At 33.0% G+C, this 18,392-nt stretch overlaps 1 protein-coding gene across 1 annotated transcript in view; it reads right to left on the bottom strand.

Annotated features, from left to right (window-relative positions):
- The window catches only part of LOC142338286 (uncharacterized), a 263,519-nt gene extending 246,719 nt beyond the window's left edge, over positions 1-16,800 (bottom strand). Inside the window, exons 1-2 of the mRNA XM_075388005.1 lie at positions 16,139-16,800; positions 4,655-4,923 (exon numbers count right to left, since the gene is read on the bottom strand). Of these exons, the coding sequence (XP_075244120.1) occupies positions 4,655-4,754 (100 nt within the window). The 5' untranslated portion in view covers positions 4,755-4,923; positions 16,139-16,800. The remainder of the gene's footprint in view (positions 1-4,654; positions 4,924-16,138) is intronic.
- Positions 16,801-18,392: the final 1,592 nt, after the last annotated feature.

Genomic DNA, 18,392 nt, shown 5'->3' with positions numbered 1-18,392 from the left:
CATTGGATTTGTAGATAGTTTCGATCGTTTCTCAAAAGTTTACTTTATGAAAACAAGAGACGAGGTCTTTAAACAGTTTTGTGCTGATGTTGGAAAACGACAAATTTTAGTTTCTGATGGAGGTGGAGAATACCTTTTCAAATGAATTGAAGCGCTATTGTTGGAACCAATGAATTCTGTTTGAAAGATCTGCTCCATATACTCCAGAGGAAAAAGGATAAATAGAAAGAATTTGGGGAACCTCTGTTGCTATGGCTCGCTGCTTCTTGGATAACGCTTGCTTGGACCAAATATTGGATATATGCTTTGAAAATGGCGTTTACGTAAAAAATATGATTTTCCATTCAGCTATTGAGAAAACACCCTTTGAAGTGATGTTCAACGAAAAAACTAATTTATCTTTTCTCAAACTTTTTGGTTGTGTTGCATTTATGCATATTGAAAAACCAATTCGCACAAGAATTAGATCAAAGCTCAAAAGAAGAAATTTTTTGGGAACTCTTATAACAGTAAGTGATATTTGATTGAGTTTTAAGACGAAAAAAGAGAACTCAAAATTCGAAAATGGAGAAACGTAGGATTAAATGAAAATAAGGTTTACTTCAAACATATGAAAAAGCCCAAATTAGTCGAAGATATGAATAGCGATTTAAAAGAAGTTTCTTCATTGAATCAACTCGCAATCAATACTTTGCTTCAAAAAAAACGTTGATGAGGCGTTGCAAAATACAAAAATTGGTTCAAAGCAATGAAGAATGAATACTATTTTTTGGTTGAGAACAACGTTTAGTCCTTAGTGAAAAGTAAAGAAAAACCAGTAGGAAGTAGATTGCATCTTTCCTTGATATTTGTTCCTGATGATGAAAAATTTTGCTATGAAGCTCAGTTTTGCTTCAAAAGGTCCTAGCCAAATTTTCAGAAAAGATTTTAATGAGACTTCCTCGCCTTAAATTATACTTTTAACCATTAGAATTTTGATGTATCTGGTTACTTCTAATGATTATCCAATAACACAAATGGACATAAAATCTGCTTATTTTTATGCTAAAATTGAAGACTGATGGAAATGGAAAACCCTTTGCTTTTAAATTAAAAAAAAACACGGTTTGTATGATTTGAAACAATCTGGAAGAAATTAGTTTTCGATTTTGAAGGCTCTCGTGATTACCTTACGTTCTTAACTCATTTCATGGCCAATGTTTGTTTATAAAAAGTCAAGACAAAAAAACGTTTGTGGCCTTTATGAAAATTTTTGTGATTGGTTTCATACTGAACTTTCCAAGATATTCAAAATTAGTTATTATTCAGATTTGACCTTGATCTTACGAATGAAAATTCAGAGAAATTCCTCGGAAATACAACTTAGGCATGAGAAATACATTGAAAAAATATTAGAAACTTTTAAAATGAACGACTGTTAGCCAATTGGTACAACGTTAGAGGAAAATTGCAAACTTTCAAAAATGGCAATCCTCAAGATGGGTGTAAGGAACAACATACAATGAGAAAAATTAACATCCGAAGTTTGATAGGTTGTCTTAACTATCTAGCTTTGTCAAGAAGACCCGATATTTGTTTGGCTGCAAATGCTCTAAGTTCGTTTGTTGAAAATCCCAGAGAAGTTCATTGGAAAGCAGCCAAGCGTGCTCCTAAATAGGTAAGAAGAACAATGAATAAAACTTCAACTTCGGTGAGACTCAGGTTTTTGATTTGTTGAATTTATCTGATGCTGATTGGGCAGGAAACATAGATAACAGGAGTGCTTCCGGTTTTTGTTTTAAATAAAGTGACTCGTGTGGAGCAACAAGTTGGAGTTGTAAGGCCCAAAAGACTGTAACAACTTCCACTGCTGAAGCAGAGCTTAACTTTGTTGTTGAAGCGAGTAAAGAAGCCATCCACCTAAATGGAATTCTAGAGGACTTGGGATTTTCTTTAAATTAAGTCTGAAAATTGTTGCGGATAATCAGCCTTATATCTCCTCGGTGAAAGCTAGCTCCAGAAAAGGGTTTCAACATGATTTCAAAAGTTAAGAAAGAGAAAGCACATACGCTAACTTCGAGCTAATTTAAAATATCCAGAAAAGGCTTTGGTGGGTATTTTAAACTATTTTTATATAAGCTGATTTACTACATATATTGGCCACCCAATATCAAACAATAGTGAACTGAACTTTCAAACTGCTGCGTAATTCTGCGTGCCCCTGTAACCTCGTCAATACTATAAAAAACAGCCAGAAGATCTGAAACAAATTGACACAGGAAGCTGACCAGACAAACTGAAGTCAAGGAGTCAATCACTAACAACTCAGTGTCACTACATTTTGAAAAACAACTATTCCAATCTTTTTGTCTACAGATCGGAGAAAAATGTGGGAACTCCAAAAACTACTACAGGATACTGTTTAAGACCTTATATTACCGAAATATATCTTAAATTTCTCACAATTGGTTGATAGCAACTAACTTTTCGTTAAACAAACTTGTCAAAAAGAAAACAGCGCAGTTTCGATAAATAAAAATTCAGTTAAAATGACAAGGTACTAGAGAAGAAAATAAACTGCTAAATGTTAAAATACTAAAAGAAAAACAAGCCAATGTCGCAAATTGTTCTTTTCCCCTATTTTTTATTTTGAAAAGCCTATAAGGCTGAAACAAAAAAAGTAATAAAAATGTACCAAATCGCACTAGGAATAGTAACCTGTCAATCGGATACATGAAAGTACTGGCCACAAATTCAAAATAACCTGTCCTAAAATTACAATTACAGTAAAAAAACTAACCAAAACTCGGACGAATTCCACCTGATCGAATGGAAGGCGCCAGTCTCTATTGCGGCCTGTTGCCACATGTGGTTTGAAAATGTGCGTTATGTCTACTAAGGGTTTCCAAGTCATGCTATTAAAGCTTGCATAGACCAAAAATAAGATTTAAATTTAAAAATTTTGGCTCAAGTTTAAGTTGAAATCTGACAGTAAACTCACACAATTCGTATTTGAGTTGCTGTTTCAACATGATCAAGGAAAGATCAATTTAAAATACACAAAAATCAAGAAGTCAAGCATGCTAAAAGTCAAAATGGGTCCACCAAAAAAAAGCGAACAAGAGAAACACGACTACAACATTTGCTACAATTTTCGTTTAGGAGATATTAAAAACACAAAATGTCTTAAATAGCCTCATTACTACTCAAAATAGTCAAAATGTCGAAACACACAATAAAAATCCAAACTAGCGCCTTTTGAAACCATATTGGTAAGTTAAAAAGTTAAAAAAAAAGTGATTCACTAATGCAAAAAATAACAAAATATTAGGTACAAAATTTGCAGCAATTTGTTTTAAAAAACCATCAATTCACTAACGGCAGGTTCTTCGATGTTAATCTTGCAAGATTTTGCAAGAGGATGTTAATCTTGAAAGCATCTTACAAGATCATGCAAGCTTAACGTCCTCTTGCAAGATTAACATCCTCTTGCAAAATTAACATCCTCTTGCAAGCTTAGGAGTATTTTGCAAGAATCTTGCAATATCTTTCAAGATTATTATCCTGTTTCGACTAGGGTGTTGCATTTAAATTCCAAATACCAAATGAAATGAATGCTAAAGCAGCAATTTTTGAGACATCTCATCATACTATTCGAAGTGCGAAGCTAGATTTTTTTTGTCATGGAATTCACTTGGACAAAAGACACCACACACACAAATTCAGCAGCAGAATGCTCGAAGTTATCTAAAAAGCGTGAGTTCGCACACATTCAGCAACAGAGTGGCAGAAGTCACTATAAAAAAACTCTGAAGTTAAAATGGTTAAATTCCTAGGTCAAAATGAAAGTTACCAAAAACATCAAATGTCAGTTTCAATTCTAACCTGGATCCCAGACAATCGAACTAAGAAGCAAGTCTTCTCCGAATATAATGTTGCGTACTAACATCTCAGCATTTCATCTCCTCTTTTGAAACTATCCTGACAACAAATGTCAGTTTCAATCGCAACACTGTGTCTGCGTCATTTGAATTCGAGGAGATTCAGATAAAGAAGGCGTTAAAATCTTATTTTTTCCAAAATTGTGAGGTGAATTAGGTGAAGACAAAAAATCAGGTGCAGATTCGTCAACCATCACAATCAAGGTCAGCAATGGCAGTAAATTTGCCGTGTGACAAATAGACAAGACAGCTGCGAAGACTTGATTTTTTTTCGGTCTAGTCATGTGTAAATTCAAAAGACGCACGGGAGGGCACATACAAAACATATATAACCTGACCGGTTCCGCTTTTCATTATAACAATAGATTTGAATCTCTTTTATTAACTGATATATCATAATGTCTCGATCAAAACGGTTAATTGAAAAAATAGTTATTGATGCGCGGTATAAGTTTTTGAGCTAAAGAGCAATTAAAAATGCAGGCAATTATTTTTGGATGCCGTCTGCTAAGAAATGCATACACGTGTTTCCAAAGTTCTAGCAGCAGTGAAGGACTCCGATTATCTGTAACAGGACATCGAATACTTACATAATCAATTATTTAGTGCAAACAGAATAAATTAAAGAGAAAAAAAGGTTAAAATTAGAATCAGAAGGAAAAGAATCTACATAGTTATACATTAAAATTGAAGTTAAAGCTCTGTTTCGAAGACTTGCTTCGGATGACCCGTACCTGATGGTGAGCCACGTCTAAGAGAGAGGAGAGGTCTGCTCATAGCCTCCGGACTGAAATTCTGCAGTCGCTGGAATGGTCCAAACTCCATCAACTCCATGCTACTGTCTCAATAATGACACAAGGACACTAGCAGTTTCAGGACATCAAGTACAAAACACAAATTGATTGTTCTCCACTAGAGCACATTGATGAGTCTGCAGCATAACTGCCAAGTTGTACAGTGGAAATACTGTCGGCTTCCTTTGCTTCACTACATATTTTGAAGGCTGTCAAAACAAAAACAAAAACTCTTCAACAAGCTCAACATCGCGATTGCTAACTTAAGATCAAAAATGGGGTCTTTCCAATTATAGCCCCCCCCCCCTCCCCCAATCATGGTAAATATACCATAATGGAGGGCTATAATTACATAGGGGTGCTATGATGGGAAAGAGCCCAAAAATGAACATAGAATGAGGGAAGTAGGAAGTTATAGGTGCAAGTCAAATATTTCTGAAAGGGATAATCCCTACAACAATATTTGCACACCAGATTTAAAATCCAAAACAAAACCGAAAAGTGATCAATCGAAACATGGAAGCACTGCAAACTTTCATTGTTGCATAAACTGTTGCAAAATTTTCATCCAAAATTGAACCAAAAATTTCACAAAAAATTGCATTTAGTAAACAATTAAATATCATAATTATGACTCATTCTCAGAGCACCACCTAGATTTCAGAAAACAGGACTCAAATTTTATTTTGTTACATTGAAGCCTCACTTTCGAATAATTACAAAAATCATTTACAATCAATATTACAGGTTCGGGTTGATTTAAGATTCATTTAAAAATTGGGAAAATAATCGACTTAGTACGGAGGGGGTATCAAAATCCCCACATAAAATAGCTCCATACAGTACGCTGGTGCGGTATGGAATGGCAGACCCAAGAACTGCTCTTCACACCATGAAGTAATGGTTAAGTGACTCTGCTTGAAGTCACTGAGAACTTCTGGCGTTTATCGAGAACCGCGAAACGGTTCGAGATATTAAGTCAGAATTTCGAAGCGACTTCTGCACAGTCACTTAACCATTCTTAAAACACGAAACGCGCACGTTTTAAAATGACGAAAGTCAACGAAATTCAACTTCTGGCTAAGTAGCAACTTCTGGCATTTTGACTTCTGGCACTGCAGACTTTCGGCATTTTAAAATGTCTACGTGAGTGTTTTTAATTAAAGTCACCTTGCTCAGCAGCTTAGTTGAATCGCATACTTAGAAACTAGCAAGGAGAATTGCTCAGTCGCCTAATGTCCTCTGTATTTACCATTCTATTCCGTTTCTCAAGACAAGAAGTCACGATAGCTTTTAGTCAAACAAAGAAACGCTCAGACGAAAAATTGGCTAAACAAAAAATTGCATCAAAAAGTCCTGCAGGACTTGAATAATTACTACAAACTGCGCTTGAGACCAATTGTAAAGCATACAAGACAGCCAAGATGAAGAAATCCAAAAACTGTCAAGAATGTGGTGTGCTATCAGGATATATGTCGCACAAACTGTAAGTAATAAAAATGGACAAAAAAGTAAGATAAGTGTCTCAGAATGAGTGTCTGAAGTTACATTCAAGGCATTACTAATTTGAATCAATTTTTCGTCTGATTTTATTTTTAAATATTTTTCTGTTCTAAATAATTAAATTATTGTCGAAACTAAATGAACCTTTAAGTTTGACCGAGGCGCCCCAGCTGAACAAAATTAAAACTGCTTAGGCATCACTTGACTAGGCTTTCCAACCATATTGATGGACTGTAAAATCTTAGTGATTTATTTGTATTTAATTCGCAATGTATCCTTACATTTAAAATTCAAACTATTAATATATTATTTTAAGATAACCGCAAAAATATACGTTGCAACGCCAATCTAATAAGCTCGGTTTTAAAAAACAATGTTAATGGGAAATTAATTCTCAATCACAGAATTCTACAAATCGTTAAGTATCCCTATAAAAACAAACTATTAAGCTAATTAGATAGTCCCCCTTAAAAAAACTAACATCAGTTAGTCCCAAGCATTCCAGCAAAAACAGTTACTTACTTCTCTTTGCCGTTCAACTGAAAAACTACCGCACCGATTGCTTCTAATTGCGACATTTTGAAGTGGACTTTTTATAGCACTTATATTATCAGGTCTCACCTAAGAGGAAGTTTTTCACACTGCAGATTCCTTTCATTAACTCTTGAAAGGAAGTTTGATGGATAATTGGACGGTGGTTGTTAGATTGCCATTTGTGGAACTAACCCGACTTATTTGAATAGGGATTCCAACTGAAATGGGCAGGAAACGCGGCATTCATTAGTTTCAGGTTACAGGTTAACTAATGCACGTCTCGGGGTAACAGATATCATTATATCTAATTAGACTTTTTACAAACACTTTATCACTAAGTAAACAATCGGAGAAACAAAGCAAGGACATGTCAGATAAAGACCATAATGTCGAGAAATTTAAGACTCGAGCTTACTTGTGAGTATGAAGCTGATAAAATTTTGAGCAATGGTCTCCAGAAGAAATTACTACAAAAAGTACAAAGCATCAAAGAATCATTGCTGCTATGAAGAGTAATTATCCGGATGATTAGCGATGGAAATTCAAACAAAAATTGGCATTCTGGCTATCAAAATGAGAAATGGGATGGCTTCTAAAATGAAGTTTGGTAATTACGACAATGACATTTTGAATTCACTCTGGAGAAACAAAAGAAGCATTATAGGTTGAAATAATTTAAAGAAATTCGATATGCTTGAGATAGGAGGGCGGGGGTGGGCTTTGGTTAAGTAAGATAACTTTCAATAATTATTTTGCGTCTCAGGTGCAATAATAATCAGTTTAATGGAGGGTGTAATAAAAGACAGTCGTCTAAAAGCCCGATCTTTTCTATCCCTCTTTTCAGAGAAGCGTTCTGGGCTCTCATTTAAAATTCACATACAAAATGTAATTAGCTTAATTAGTGTGCTACGAAACTAACGGGAAAGAAGATTCGTTTTCTTTGTGTCAGCCTCTGAATGGTAATTACACATTGTTTGAGAGCGAGAAAGTGAACATAATTATGCTTTGAATGTGAATAAAAGCAGAAAAAAAGTAAGCAAAATTTAATCCCGAAAAGCAAATTGTAATCTATGGTAGCCAGCCTACCAAATGCTTTTAATTAAAAAATGCACATTAATATTTAAAACGGAAGGGGGGAGGTAAATTTAATTACGCTTACCACATCTGCTTTGAATTACACAACATTCAGAGCCCACTTTATAAAAATAGGACATATTTACATATAACTTGCTCATTAAAGTAGAAGTCAACGATTTTGGGGTTTGAATGCAAAAAGAGTACAAAAACATAACAAGGAGGCTCGGTAATGTGCATTCGTACACAATGTCTCGACCCCTTTCATCCAAATTTTGACATATATGTCTAGCAAATGAGGAAGAGATCAAAAACATTCAAAAATTCAAATACTGTATGAAAATAATTACTGCGAGTAAAAAGTTTAAACTCAAACCACTAAATGGATGTCTCACTTTAAGAGGTCCAAAGAGACCTGCCATTAATGAGATATTTAACAACAACGTCAAGTCAGCGTCAGATTAAACCTAAATAAAACAAATTCAATTGTATCTCATCAGAAAATGACCACAAACAGACAGAAATCAAAAACTCAAATTTTGCGAGACCATAGTCTATTCACTAAAAACATCATATCGTTTTTCACGTTAAATAATGTTAAATTAAATGTGCCTCTCATCGCAAATCGAATGCCATTAACGCGATAACACGACAAGACAACCAAAAAAAAAACAACAACAAATATCCAAAAAATCTAAGAAAAACCCGTAGTAACAAAGCCATGAAAACCATTAGTTAAAGCATAAAACCGATAAAGACCAACTTTCAATTCACTGGAAATTGGATGAGACTTGTCTTTAAATTCCCTAAGCAAAAACCCTAAGCAAAAACTGGCAAAGTAAAAAAAAATTATTGATTATTTCCTAAATCAAATACATTTGAAGTCATAAGAGCCTTTAAGTATCAGCTGAACGCATTATAAAGGTTCAATTATACCACGCAGGGGAGCCAGTTGGATCTTTGATTATGGAGACTATTTCACGAGACTGAAAAAACAACAAACACAAGCAAACACAAGAATTCAATGAACGTTACTAAAGTTACAATTAACATTACAATTAAAGTTTACCAGAAAACATTGTCGAAGTCATAAACATTATGAGCTTTTCACAATGTGCAAAAACAATGTCTTTTATGGCTCAATTGCACTTGAAGGGGATTTGTTATTAAATGAGCCTAAACATCTGGCCTGTACTTAACATTAAAAACAAAAAAAAAAGCGAAGTTTTTGAAAAAAGCATCGCCGCAAAAAAAATTCGAACAAATTTGACTGTAAAAATACCTAATTAAACCAAAAACTAGCCTTGCTATTGTTGAAAGTCCATAAGTGAAACGTTATTTCTTCAGATGGTTGCAAAACTAGATAACATGAAAAAAATATGTATCAAAAACAAATTATCCATTTTGGATTATACTCAATTTAAATTAGCGGAAAACCTGCAGAATTTTCTTGCCATAGCACTCACAAGAAACGGTACTAAAACTAGCCCTCTTCTGCGCGTACGAAAATCGCATTAGCAGTATTTTGCGAAAAATAGCTAAAGAAATCGGACTAAACTACTTAGCAACCCTCCTCTATCTTCATAGGTAAAACTAATAACACTATCATTAAGTTATTTAACGTGATTTAGAAAAAACTACGAGCACTTGATTAAAAACTACGGAAAATGTGAACAAACACAACGGAAATCAATCGAATGTTCACAAAACTTTAAATCTCTATAACTTGAAAAAAAAACAACTTCAAAGCCTTCAGAAACCAGAAATGTCCAATATCAAAATGTTCAATAAGAGAGAGACTCAAAGTGAATCTTTAAAAACTGTTAAAGATTCCACTCAGTTGGGGAAAAAATGCGAAAAAAATTCAATTGAGATATGCAGTTGCAATTAAAATTACAAGTAAAATTTCATTAATATTCTTTGACACAAAAAGTTGGTGGGATTCACATAGATCGGCGGTATAAAATACTGAGAAAATCAACTCTGAACAGCTCAACTCTCTGTTCTGAAACTTTGAATAGAAATAAACCACTGATATACCACATTAAAATGGGAAAAACAGCTCTATATTATTATGCTTAATACCACCTCGCGCTCAATCATTCATGTATGCAAAAACAAAAGCTTTCGACAAAAATGTTATAACTTAAAATTGGCTTCGAAAGAAAACGCAAAATAACCACTCGACTGACGAAAACTTTCTTCCTATTTACGGTTATCACTTTCAAGAAATCTGACGAAGACTTTCTTCACATTTACGGTTATCCGTATGAAAAAATCGCAATTCTAAACAATTATTTGACATTTAATGATCAGAATTTTCCGCTTTCTGTCCCAATTTTTGCTCCTTCAATTAAAAACACATTATAAACAAATTCCAGGCAGTTGAAAGATATCAACCGAACAATGCGCCAAAAGTCCCAAATCCTCACAAAAACCGCAAAAATTGTGAGCAGAATGAAAACGCGAAAGAAAAAGGAAACTAATCAAAATTTTAATTGTTCATCGAAAGCATGCAAAGTGAAACAGGCCCCAATTTTTTGTTAATAATTGAATAATATTAAAAAACGATCACCTTTTGCTCTTCTTTATTCCACTCAAAACACTGAACAAAATAACACTTTTTACTTTTAACATACTAAAAGTAACAAATCAATAAAATTCGAATTATTTGAGAAAATTCAAAAGTCTCGCTAAAATTATTCAAATGATTTTGGTGTAAACATCTTGTACATTTAACTACCTATCGAAAACGTATTTTCACGAAATCGGTTTGTAGAATATTGTGAAATGATACTACATTCAAACCCCAAAATGTCCAGAAAAAATCTACACAATAGTTAGAGTTTTTATCCAAAGTAGCCATCTTGGCACTTAAAAATTCGGCAAAGATGTGGGTGGACTTTATCTGGCCCAGAAGAGTTTTCCAAAAAGGGAAAATTAAAATTCGTCAAAAATTTTATCTAAAAGTGTTGATAATTGTCTTGAAAACCAACAGTTTCTTCCAAAACGCTACAGAACAGCAAATACGCCGAACAACGGAAACGTTTTAAGCATATAAAACCATATCGATTTAAACCATATCGTAAGGTCAATGCATTTTTCTGAACCTAAACTACTATTAAAATTCGAGCCAGCAAAACAGTTACCACAAAAATTCCAAAAAAAGTAGATTAGTCGAACAAAAACTATATAAAAGAACAATCTAATGTATAAGCTTAGAAAAGGCAAAAACGGAAAAAACCTAAGGATGGCACAAGAATGTAAGCCTTAAGAGCAATTTCAGAGACTCTGCTGGGTTTACTATACACTCGGATTCACCTTCGGTTATAACGTCCTCGCGTTGTATTAAGATATTCGATTTCAAAATCAAAATCATCTCAAAAAAGAGTAAAGATTAAATATTACAAAATAAAGACCAGACGAGTCGTGAAAGATGAGTCCTAATGCTCAGTTCGAACTGAAAAGCGATTAAAAATGCAAAAATACAAGACAATTAAAACCTAGTTGGGAGCTCAAAAAGTCAGCTGGAATAATTCTGGAGTATTGAAAATCAAATCAACCCCACAGAAGAGTTTAAGAAAATAACACAAAAATAACACTATGTTACATAGAAAAAATTTCTAACATTAAGGAACTTGATTTATCTCAGCGCAAACAGCAGCAAAACTATCTGTTTCATACAATAAAGTTAATTTCTGTTGAAGAATTGAAAGCTTAGTTCAATCTGAATACAGAGCAGAGACGATGGGATCTACTCAGATGTCCTTTAACACGCAAAATCTGAAATCAAATATGTTTCAAATTGTACAATTTTTATAATAATTTGAAAATTTCTCAGAGCTATCATTCAAAATAATTTGCGGCTATTTACAGCAGAAGTAACTTAGATGCCTCACAGATCTTTTGAGAAAAGAAACTCCCTTGAATTTTGAATACCCACTTGCTTGAATCACAAATTAGGCCTACATTATGTACGAGGCGGCATTCATTCAAAATTGACCCTGGAAAAAAGATTGATGAATAAACAACTGGTAATCCCATGTTTTTATGTACTATTGAATCTCATTTTTGTGTTTTTTCTCAAACTGGCAAGCCAATAGGACAAGACATTGAGTCAGAAAACTACAAAATAAACGACAAATAAGGACTACAAAATAACGACAAAAAACAGGTAAAACTCATTAATTCACTAATAACTTACGAACTAACAAGGATATAACCATTATAATATTACATTTCTCATTGAAAAGATTATGTGTTCCCTTGGGCCTCACTTAAGCATCAATGGGACCTATTATTAAGGGAATTAAGTGCAAGGACAACAAAAAAACCACAAATTTTGACCAGCATCATAAATTAAAAAAAATTATAGAACCACATAGTGAAAAATCACGAACTATCGGCACAAAAAACAATAGAATGATTAATGCTTCCTGCACAAGAAATATGGTCGGAACTTCCGTTAATCAGACTTAGTTACAATGTGACAAACGCGGAAAAGAATTAGGGTCATTTTAATAATAAGTTTCCAACTGAAATCATTAAACAGGATCTTTTAACAAATGAAATGACACAAAAAAGATTCAGAAAAACCACAATTTCAAAAACATTTTATTGTCCATTCCACTAAAACCATCAAATTGTCAATGAAAACATTATACATGATCAATTGGACCAAATTTCAATGTCAATGGGACCTAAAACTACTGTGATAGTGTGACAACACACCAAAAAAGAGCCGCAAACGTGGATCCAAAAATCAAACAATTAAGACAAATTCTGGTATCAAAGTAAAACTGTTGAAAAATAAAACAGCAAAAAAAAATTTGTTTCAATAAAAAACGGATGGGACCTATCATTATTATCACTTAGCTACAAATTTACAGATATGAGAAGTAAAAAGGTCAAATTCCAAAACTATCTTAATAAGTTTCGAAAAATATATTTGAAGTCATCAGAGAAAAAAGACATCAACTGAAAGCGTTAGATAGGTGCACTAATAGCTGAAGTCAATTTGAGCTTTGATTAAAACCACTAAATTATAAGTCACAAACAACAAAAATGCCTACAAAATAAGATTTCATTAAAGTTTACAAAAACCAGATAAACAATGAGCTCTTCTCTGAAAAAAGCATTCATATGGCCTCGTTTGAATGCTAATGATAACTATCATTAAGGGCAGCTTGATACGAAAACTGACTTGTCTGTAATTGACACGAAAAAAATTGTCAAAAAAGAAAGTAATTTTTTAAAGACAGCGCACCAATACAATCCGAAAATTTTTGATTGTTCAAAACTACGCTGAGACCAAAACTAGCCCCTCTATCACTGCGCGAAAAAACAATAGTTCAAAATCTTATAACACTAGTTCAAAACCCCTATAACTACTAGAAACCAAAAATCTGAAACAACATCTTAATCTTAATAAAATATTCTACGCTTGATTGGTTTTCTATTGATACCACCCAAACTCTGAACAACGATTACATCGATAAGCCAAAATTTTTTGAACAGAAAAACAAAACAATTGAGCAGATAGTTCCCCCCTCGCTACGATAGGGCAGGAGAAACCACCGTTTGGGGTTAATGTTTTCAATATCAGAGAAATTTAAATTTTAGACTCAGATAGAAAAAAAAAACGAATGACAACAGATTGAATTCATATAATTATTACCTGAATGTAGCTTCAGGAAATATATATATATATATATATATATATATATATATATATTATATATATATATATATATATAAATATATATATATATATATATATATATATATATATATAACTAGCATTTTCTTGCTCAAAACATATCCAAATAAATGCTGAGCTACCATTTGATAGAAACTTAATTTGCATTAAATCAAAAGCAATTATATTGTTTAACGAGGAGGCTCGGTAATGTGCGTTCGCACATAAAGATCCGACACCGCTTATCTGCATTTTTGGCATGGTTGTCTATCAAAAGAGGCGCAGATAGAAAACCCAAAACTCAAGCACTTTTTATAAAATGTTTAGGAACAAAAACATCGCTTCCAACGCAAACAACTCAGTGGAGTAAAGAAAGCCGCTGACAACAAACAAAAATTCAATTAAAACATGCGAGAAAACGCTGTCGAAGTCGTAAAGCCATATTTTGCCCCTCAAAATGTGTTCAATTCAGCCTTCATCGAATGCAAATAATGTGGTATGCGACCTCTCATTAATTAGAATAGGTAACAAGTAGACAAAGAAAAAGAGAAAAAAGGCAAAATTAGGTAGTACTTTTGTATTTTTCGAAAACAATTATTTTCAAAGTCATGAAAGCCATTAGGTACCAAAATTAAATAACTGGATAGGTTCGTTTATTCGTCCAAAGAAAACGCTTGAGATCTCAACTTATTCACAATATGTCTTACGACTACAAAAAGAACGTCAAAAACAGATAAAAAAATCGAAAAATAGTTTACTTTTTCTTGCGAAAAACCGGTGTCGAAGACAGTAAATTCATAACGAATTCTTTAAAAACAATAAAATTTATACAATTGCACCTTCCCTCGACAGATAGTGTTATCATATGTGAATTGTAATTAACGAGACTAAGTAACAAATAGACAAAAAAACAAAAATGCGAAGCTAAAAAGTTGTTTTTTGTTTTGAAAATTGTTTTCAAAGTCCTGAAATCCAACAGCTATCTACTCAATTCAGAATGCAGGCTGATTTATTCCTCCAAAAAAGCAAATGAGACCTGTCATTATCCAGGAAATTTCAAACGACTAAAAAGACAGAGTAAAAACGACAGTTTAAGACAAATTTAAAAAACTCAATTAATTTCTTCAAGAAAGGGTTTTCGAAGCCGTTAAAGACATGATCTATGCCTTTAAAGACTTCTATATTGTTCAATTATGCCTTATTTTGAACACCAATAAAGTAATATGTGAACTGTCAAAAATGTGATAATGTGACAGCACCAGAAAAAACAGTGAAAAATGGGCCAATGCCTTAAAATCAACAAAAAAATGTGAAATCTAATAGCATCAAAACCAAAACCTAAAACGTAAAACCAAAAACAATTTAAATTACAATTCAGTAGAAAGGAGAGGATGAAGAAGCATTCTTACTTTGTTGACACTAAGCTACAATTTGATCAAATTAAGAAAAAAAAATTGGCAAAGTTCACTACGCAATTGTTTATTCGAACATCAAACATTTTTAAAAGTCAAAACAACCATAATCTTTGAGTAAAGAGAGTAGATACAATTAATTATCGTTGATTAGTAAGCCAATTGAGCCTACCAACAGCGAGTTTTGATTTGAATTTTTCTGTTCTTTAATTAACTTTTTTTTTACAATCCCTTTTTTTTAAAGACCGACTGATTACAATCCCATTTATTTTTGGATTCTAACAGTCCAAGATTGGACCAAAACCAGTCTTGCTCTTGCTGTTCGTCCATTATAAACACTCAATTGTTTTGAATGTAATAAATTTAGATAATTTGTTAGCTTGAATATCAAAAATATATGCTGTGTTTTTGATCATCATAGAGTGAAGTTAACAAAAAAACGGCACAATTTTATTTCTAAACTACTAATGGAAGTGGAAGCAGGAATAGCTCCCTTTATAGTTTACAAAGAGTGTGTTAGTTGTTATTGGGTGTTCCCGCAAATTTAATCAAAGTGGACTAAAGAAGCTTAATTCGAGCAATTTTTGATGAAAAAGGCTGGATTTTGAAATATTTAGCAAAAACTTAAGCAAAAAATTAGATCAAAATGGTAAACAATACTTTTTTGTCTTTGACAATAAAATCAACAAAAACTATTGACAACAATTTTTACATATTTTAGTGAAATTGACGATACTTTATGCAAAAATTCCGGAAAATGTGAATAAAAATAAAAATCGGTCTTAATATTCACAAAAATTTAAACCACGATAACTCACTCTAGAAAACGAAATTCTAAAAATTCTTTTAAACTCCATACTCCACGCTGAACGGCTTTTTAATGATACCACTCACAATACTCTACGATGAATATATCGATCGTTCAAAATTGTCTGAACAAAAAAACACATTTGTGTATATAGTTCCCCCCCCTCAAGAGTGGTCGGAACAATTAATGAAAAAGACTACAAATTTGAACTGTCGAAGCAAATTTTAAAACTATTTAAATTAAATTAATCGTTAGATGCACTAGACCTCGATTTTACCATTGAGGCCCTTCGCCTAAATTGGGATTACTTACAAATATATGTTCAACAATATTAAGGTACATATAATTCGGAGAAGGGTAATTAGACTAAAAAGAAACAAGAGCATACCACTTACCTCACAATTCAGAAATTAAAGTGCACTCGTATCTCCATCCGATGAAAAAGGCAGATTCTAATAATCTCTATTTAACCTAATAAAACCCCAACAGCTACTGCTTCCTTACTAAAAACTAACACACAGCAGCAGCAGCAGCATTCCCCACAGACCTAAAAAGTTAACTTGAACTACTCGATACAGGCCTCAATTTCATCTAAAGCTTTGAAGTAAATGCAAAATATTGACAAAAGGTATCAGAGGCGTGTTAAAATTAGGGGTAATAAATTCAAGTAGAAAAGAGCTGGAAAAATTGGAGGCATATTTTGCATCTTTAATTAACATCAAAGAACCGGACCGTTATCCACACACACCAAACGCTGAAAAAAGGGAGTGAACGGGGAAATACAAAAGAACAAATGGAGCATGTTACGCCTGGAAAAATAAATCAATCATGCGAACGGTAAAAGTTAACCGTGTTCTCCCCAGCATCACACTTTTAAGGCACTTGCAAGCAAGCTCATTTGTTTTCCACAAATTAAAAATAAACGGATCAATCCTTGTGCCGCTGATTAAGATTTTGAACTTTAATCAGAATTTGGGAACAAAAAAGATCGCAGCTGCATCGTCATAACAGAAAACATTTCACATTTTTGTTTTACATATAACGAATTTTCTGAAGGCGCAAACTTACATTCAGTCCAACAACTAAGTTTGCTTCAGAACGAACAAAGTATTTTTAAATGGAAAACTTATGCACATGAATGCTGAAAACTTAGTGGCATATTTTAAATGTAAAAAATTCATAAAAATAAAGTACAAGAGTCTCTCCACCTCTTGACTTCCACTGACCAAGAATCCTGCTGAGCTGATTTTTTTGCTTCGCGTAGATCAACAAGAGCGATCTCTGGAACAGTTCAGCGAGCAACGGATACCAACTTAAGAAATCCATTCAAAATTCTCTCATGTGACACAAAAGAATTGATAAAATGAAAACCGTGACAAAAAAGCAACCGACCGTCCAGGCATCCAAAAACCGTTTATAGTAAGAAATTTTCGGAATAACTCCTCAGCAGATTTGGTGAGCAAGACTTAGGAGAAATGCACAACGACTTAAGGTCTATCAGCTTTAAAAACGCTCAATTATAAAACCTAAGAAAAAAATATCCAATGAAAATCAGAAACAGCTCAAACATCCGTGCAATTAGCCTCAGAGACCTTTTACTTAGTTGAGAAAGAAATCTTAAATTTCTTCTTCTTTGACAACTCCATACATAAAAATTAATTGAAAAACTATTAATAAAACATCCATATCAACTATCAACATCTAAAACAGGCAATTAGTCGAACTTTTTACACTGAAAAAATTTGTGGATAAAAAAAGAGCTGAATTGAAGATAATTAAATTAAACTATCAAGCTTTTCTAGTTCACAGGCTGGAAACCAAAAATACACGAAAAACAATAAAATCTAAAAAAAAATTTCTTTCGAATGCGTTGGCATTTTAGTAATTTACACCAAAAAAATTCAAAAACAAATTATGCAAACAAAATAAATTTACAGTCAAACAAGAAACTTTTCAAGAAACCCTTCAGTCAACTCGAGTTCTGTTTTCAAGTCAAATCAAATAACTGCGAAAAGCAACCAAAACTGTATCCAACATTAGCTCCATAAACTCAGTTAAACTCTAAGGTGTCCAGAATTAAGGTTCCATAAATGCAGAAAGGAGATGAAAACAAGTTAGGAACGCGCAACTCAGTGTCAACAAAACAAACTCAGCAAACTCATAATTTATACATAAAGACTAGTCTCAAATCTTTGCTCGCTTTGCAAAAATATTTTGAAAAATCACTATCTCCTTCTGTTCAAATCGTTATTAATTTTTTCAAGCTCTACAGCTACTTAAAATTTTATTTGAGCGCATTATATACTAAAAACAGAGGCAAAATAAAAAAGTGATTAAAATCGGAGATAATGGCATAGTAATACAAAAATATTGATGCCTGTAACCGTGCGAACTTTTTTTAAAAAAAATGATGGCTGTAATCGATGCCCCGTCGTGAGAGCTTTTACTTAGTTGACAAAGAACCCTTCGTTTGTTACTACTCCATAAAAATTAAACATTTAATAGAAAAACTATAAACAAACCATCTTTATCAACCAGCAAAATCTAAAACAGACATTTCGAGGAATTTTACTATACTAACGTATAGTAATAATTCATTTTTACTACTTGTATTATCTACACATATTGTCCTTTGCATGCTCAATTTTT

Source organism: Convolutriloba macropyga, chromosome 1 (genome assembly GCF_964194025.1).
Source record: "Convolutriloba macropyga chromosome 1, txConMacr16.3, whole genome shotgun sequence".
Lineage (NCBI taxonomy): Eukaryota > Metazoa > Xenacoelomorpha > Acoela > Convolutidae > Convolutriloba > Convolutriloba macropyga.
The sequence above is the reverse complement of the archived record's forward strand: the minus strand, read 5'-3'. Positions and strand labels throughout refer to the sequence as shown.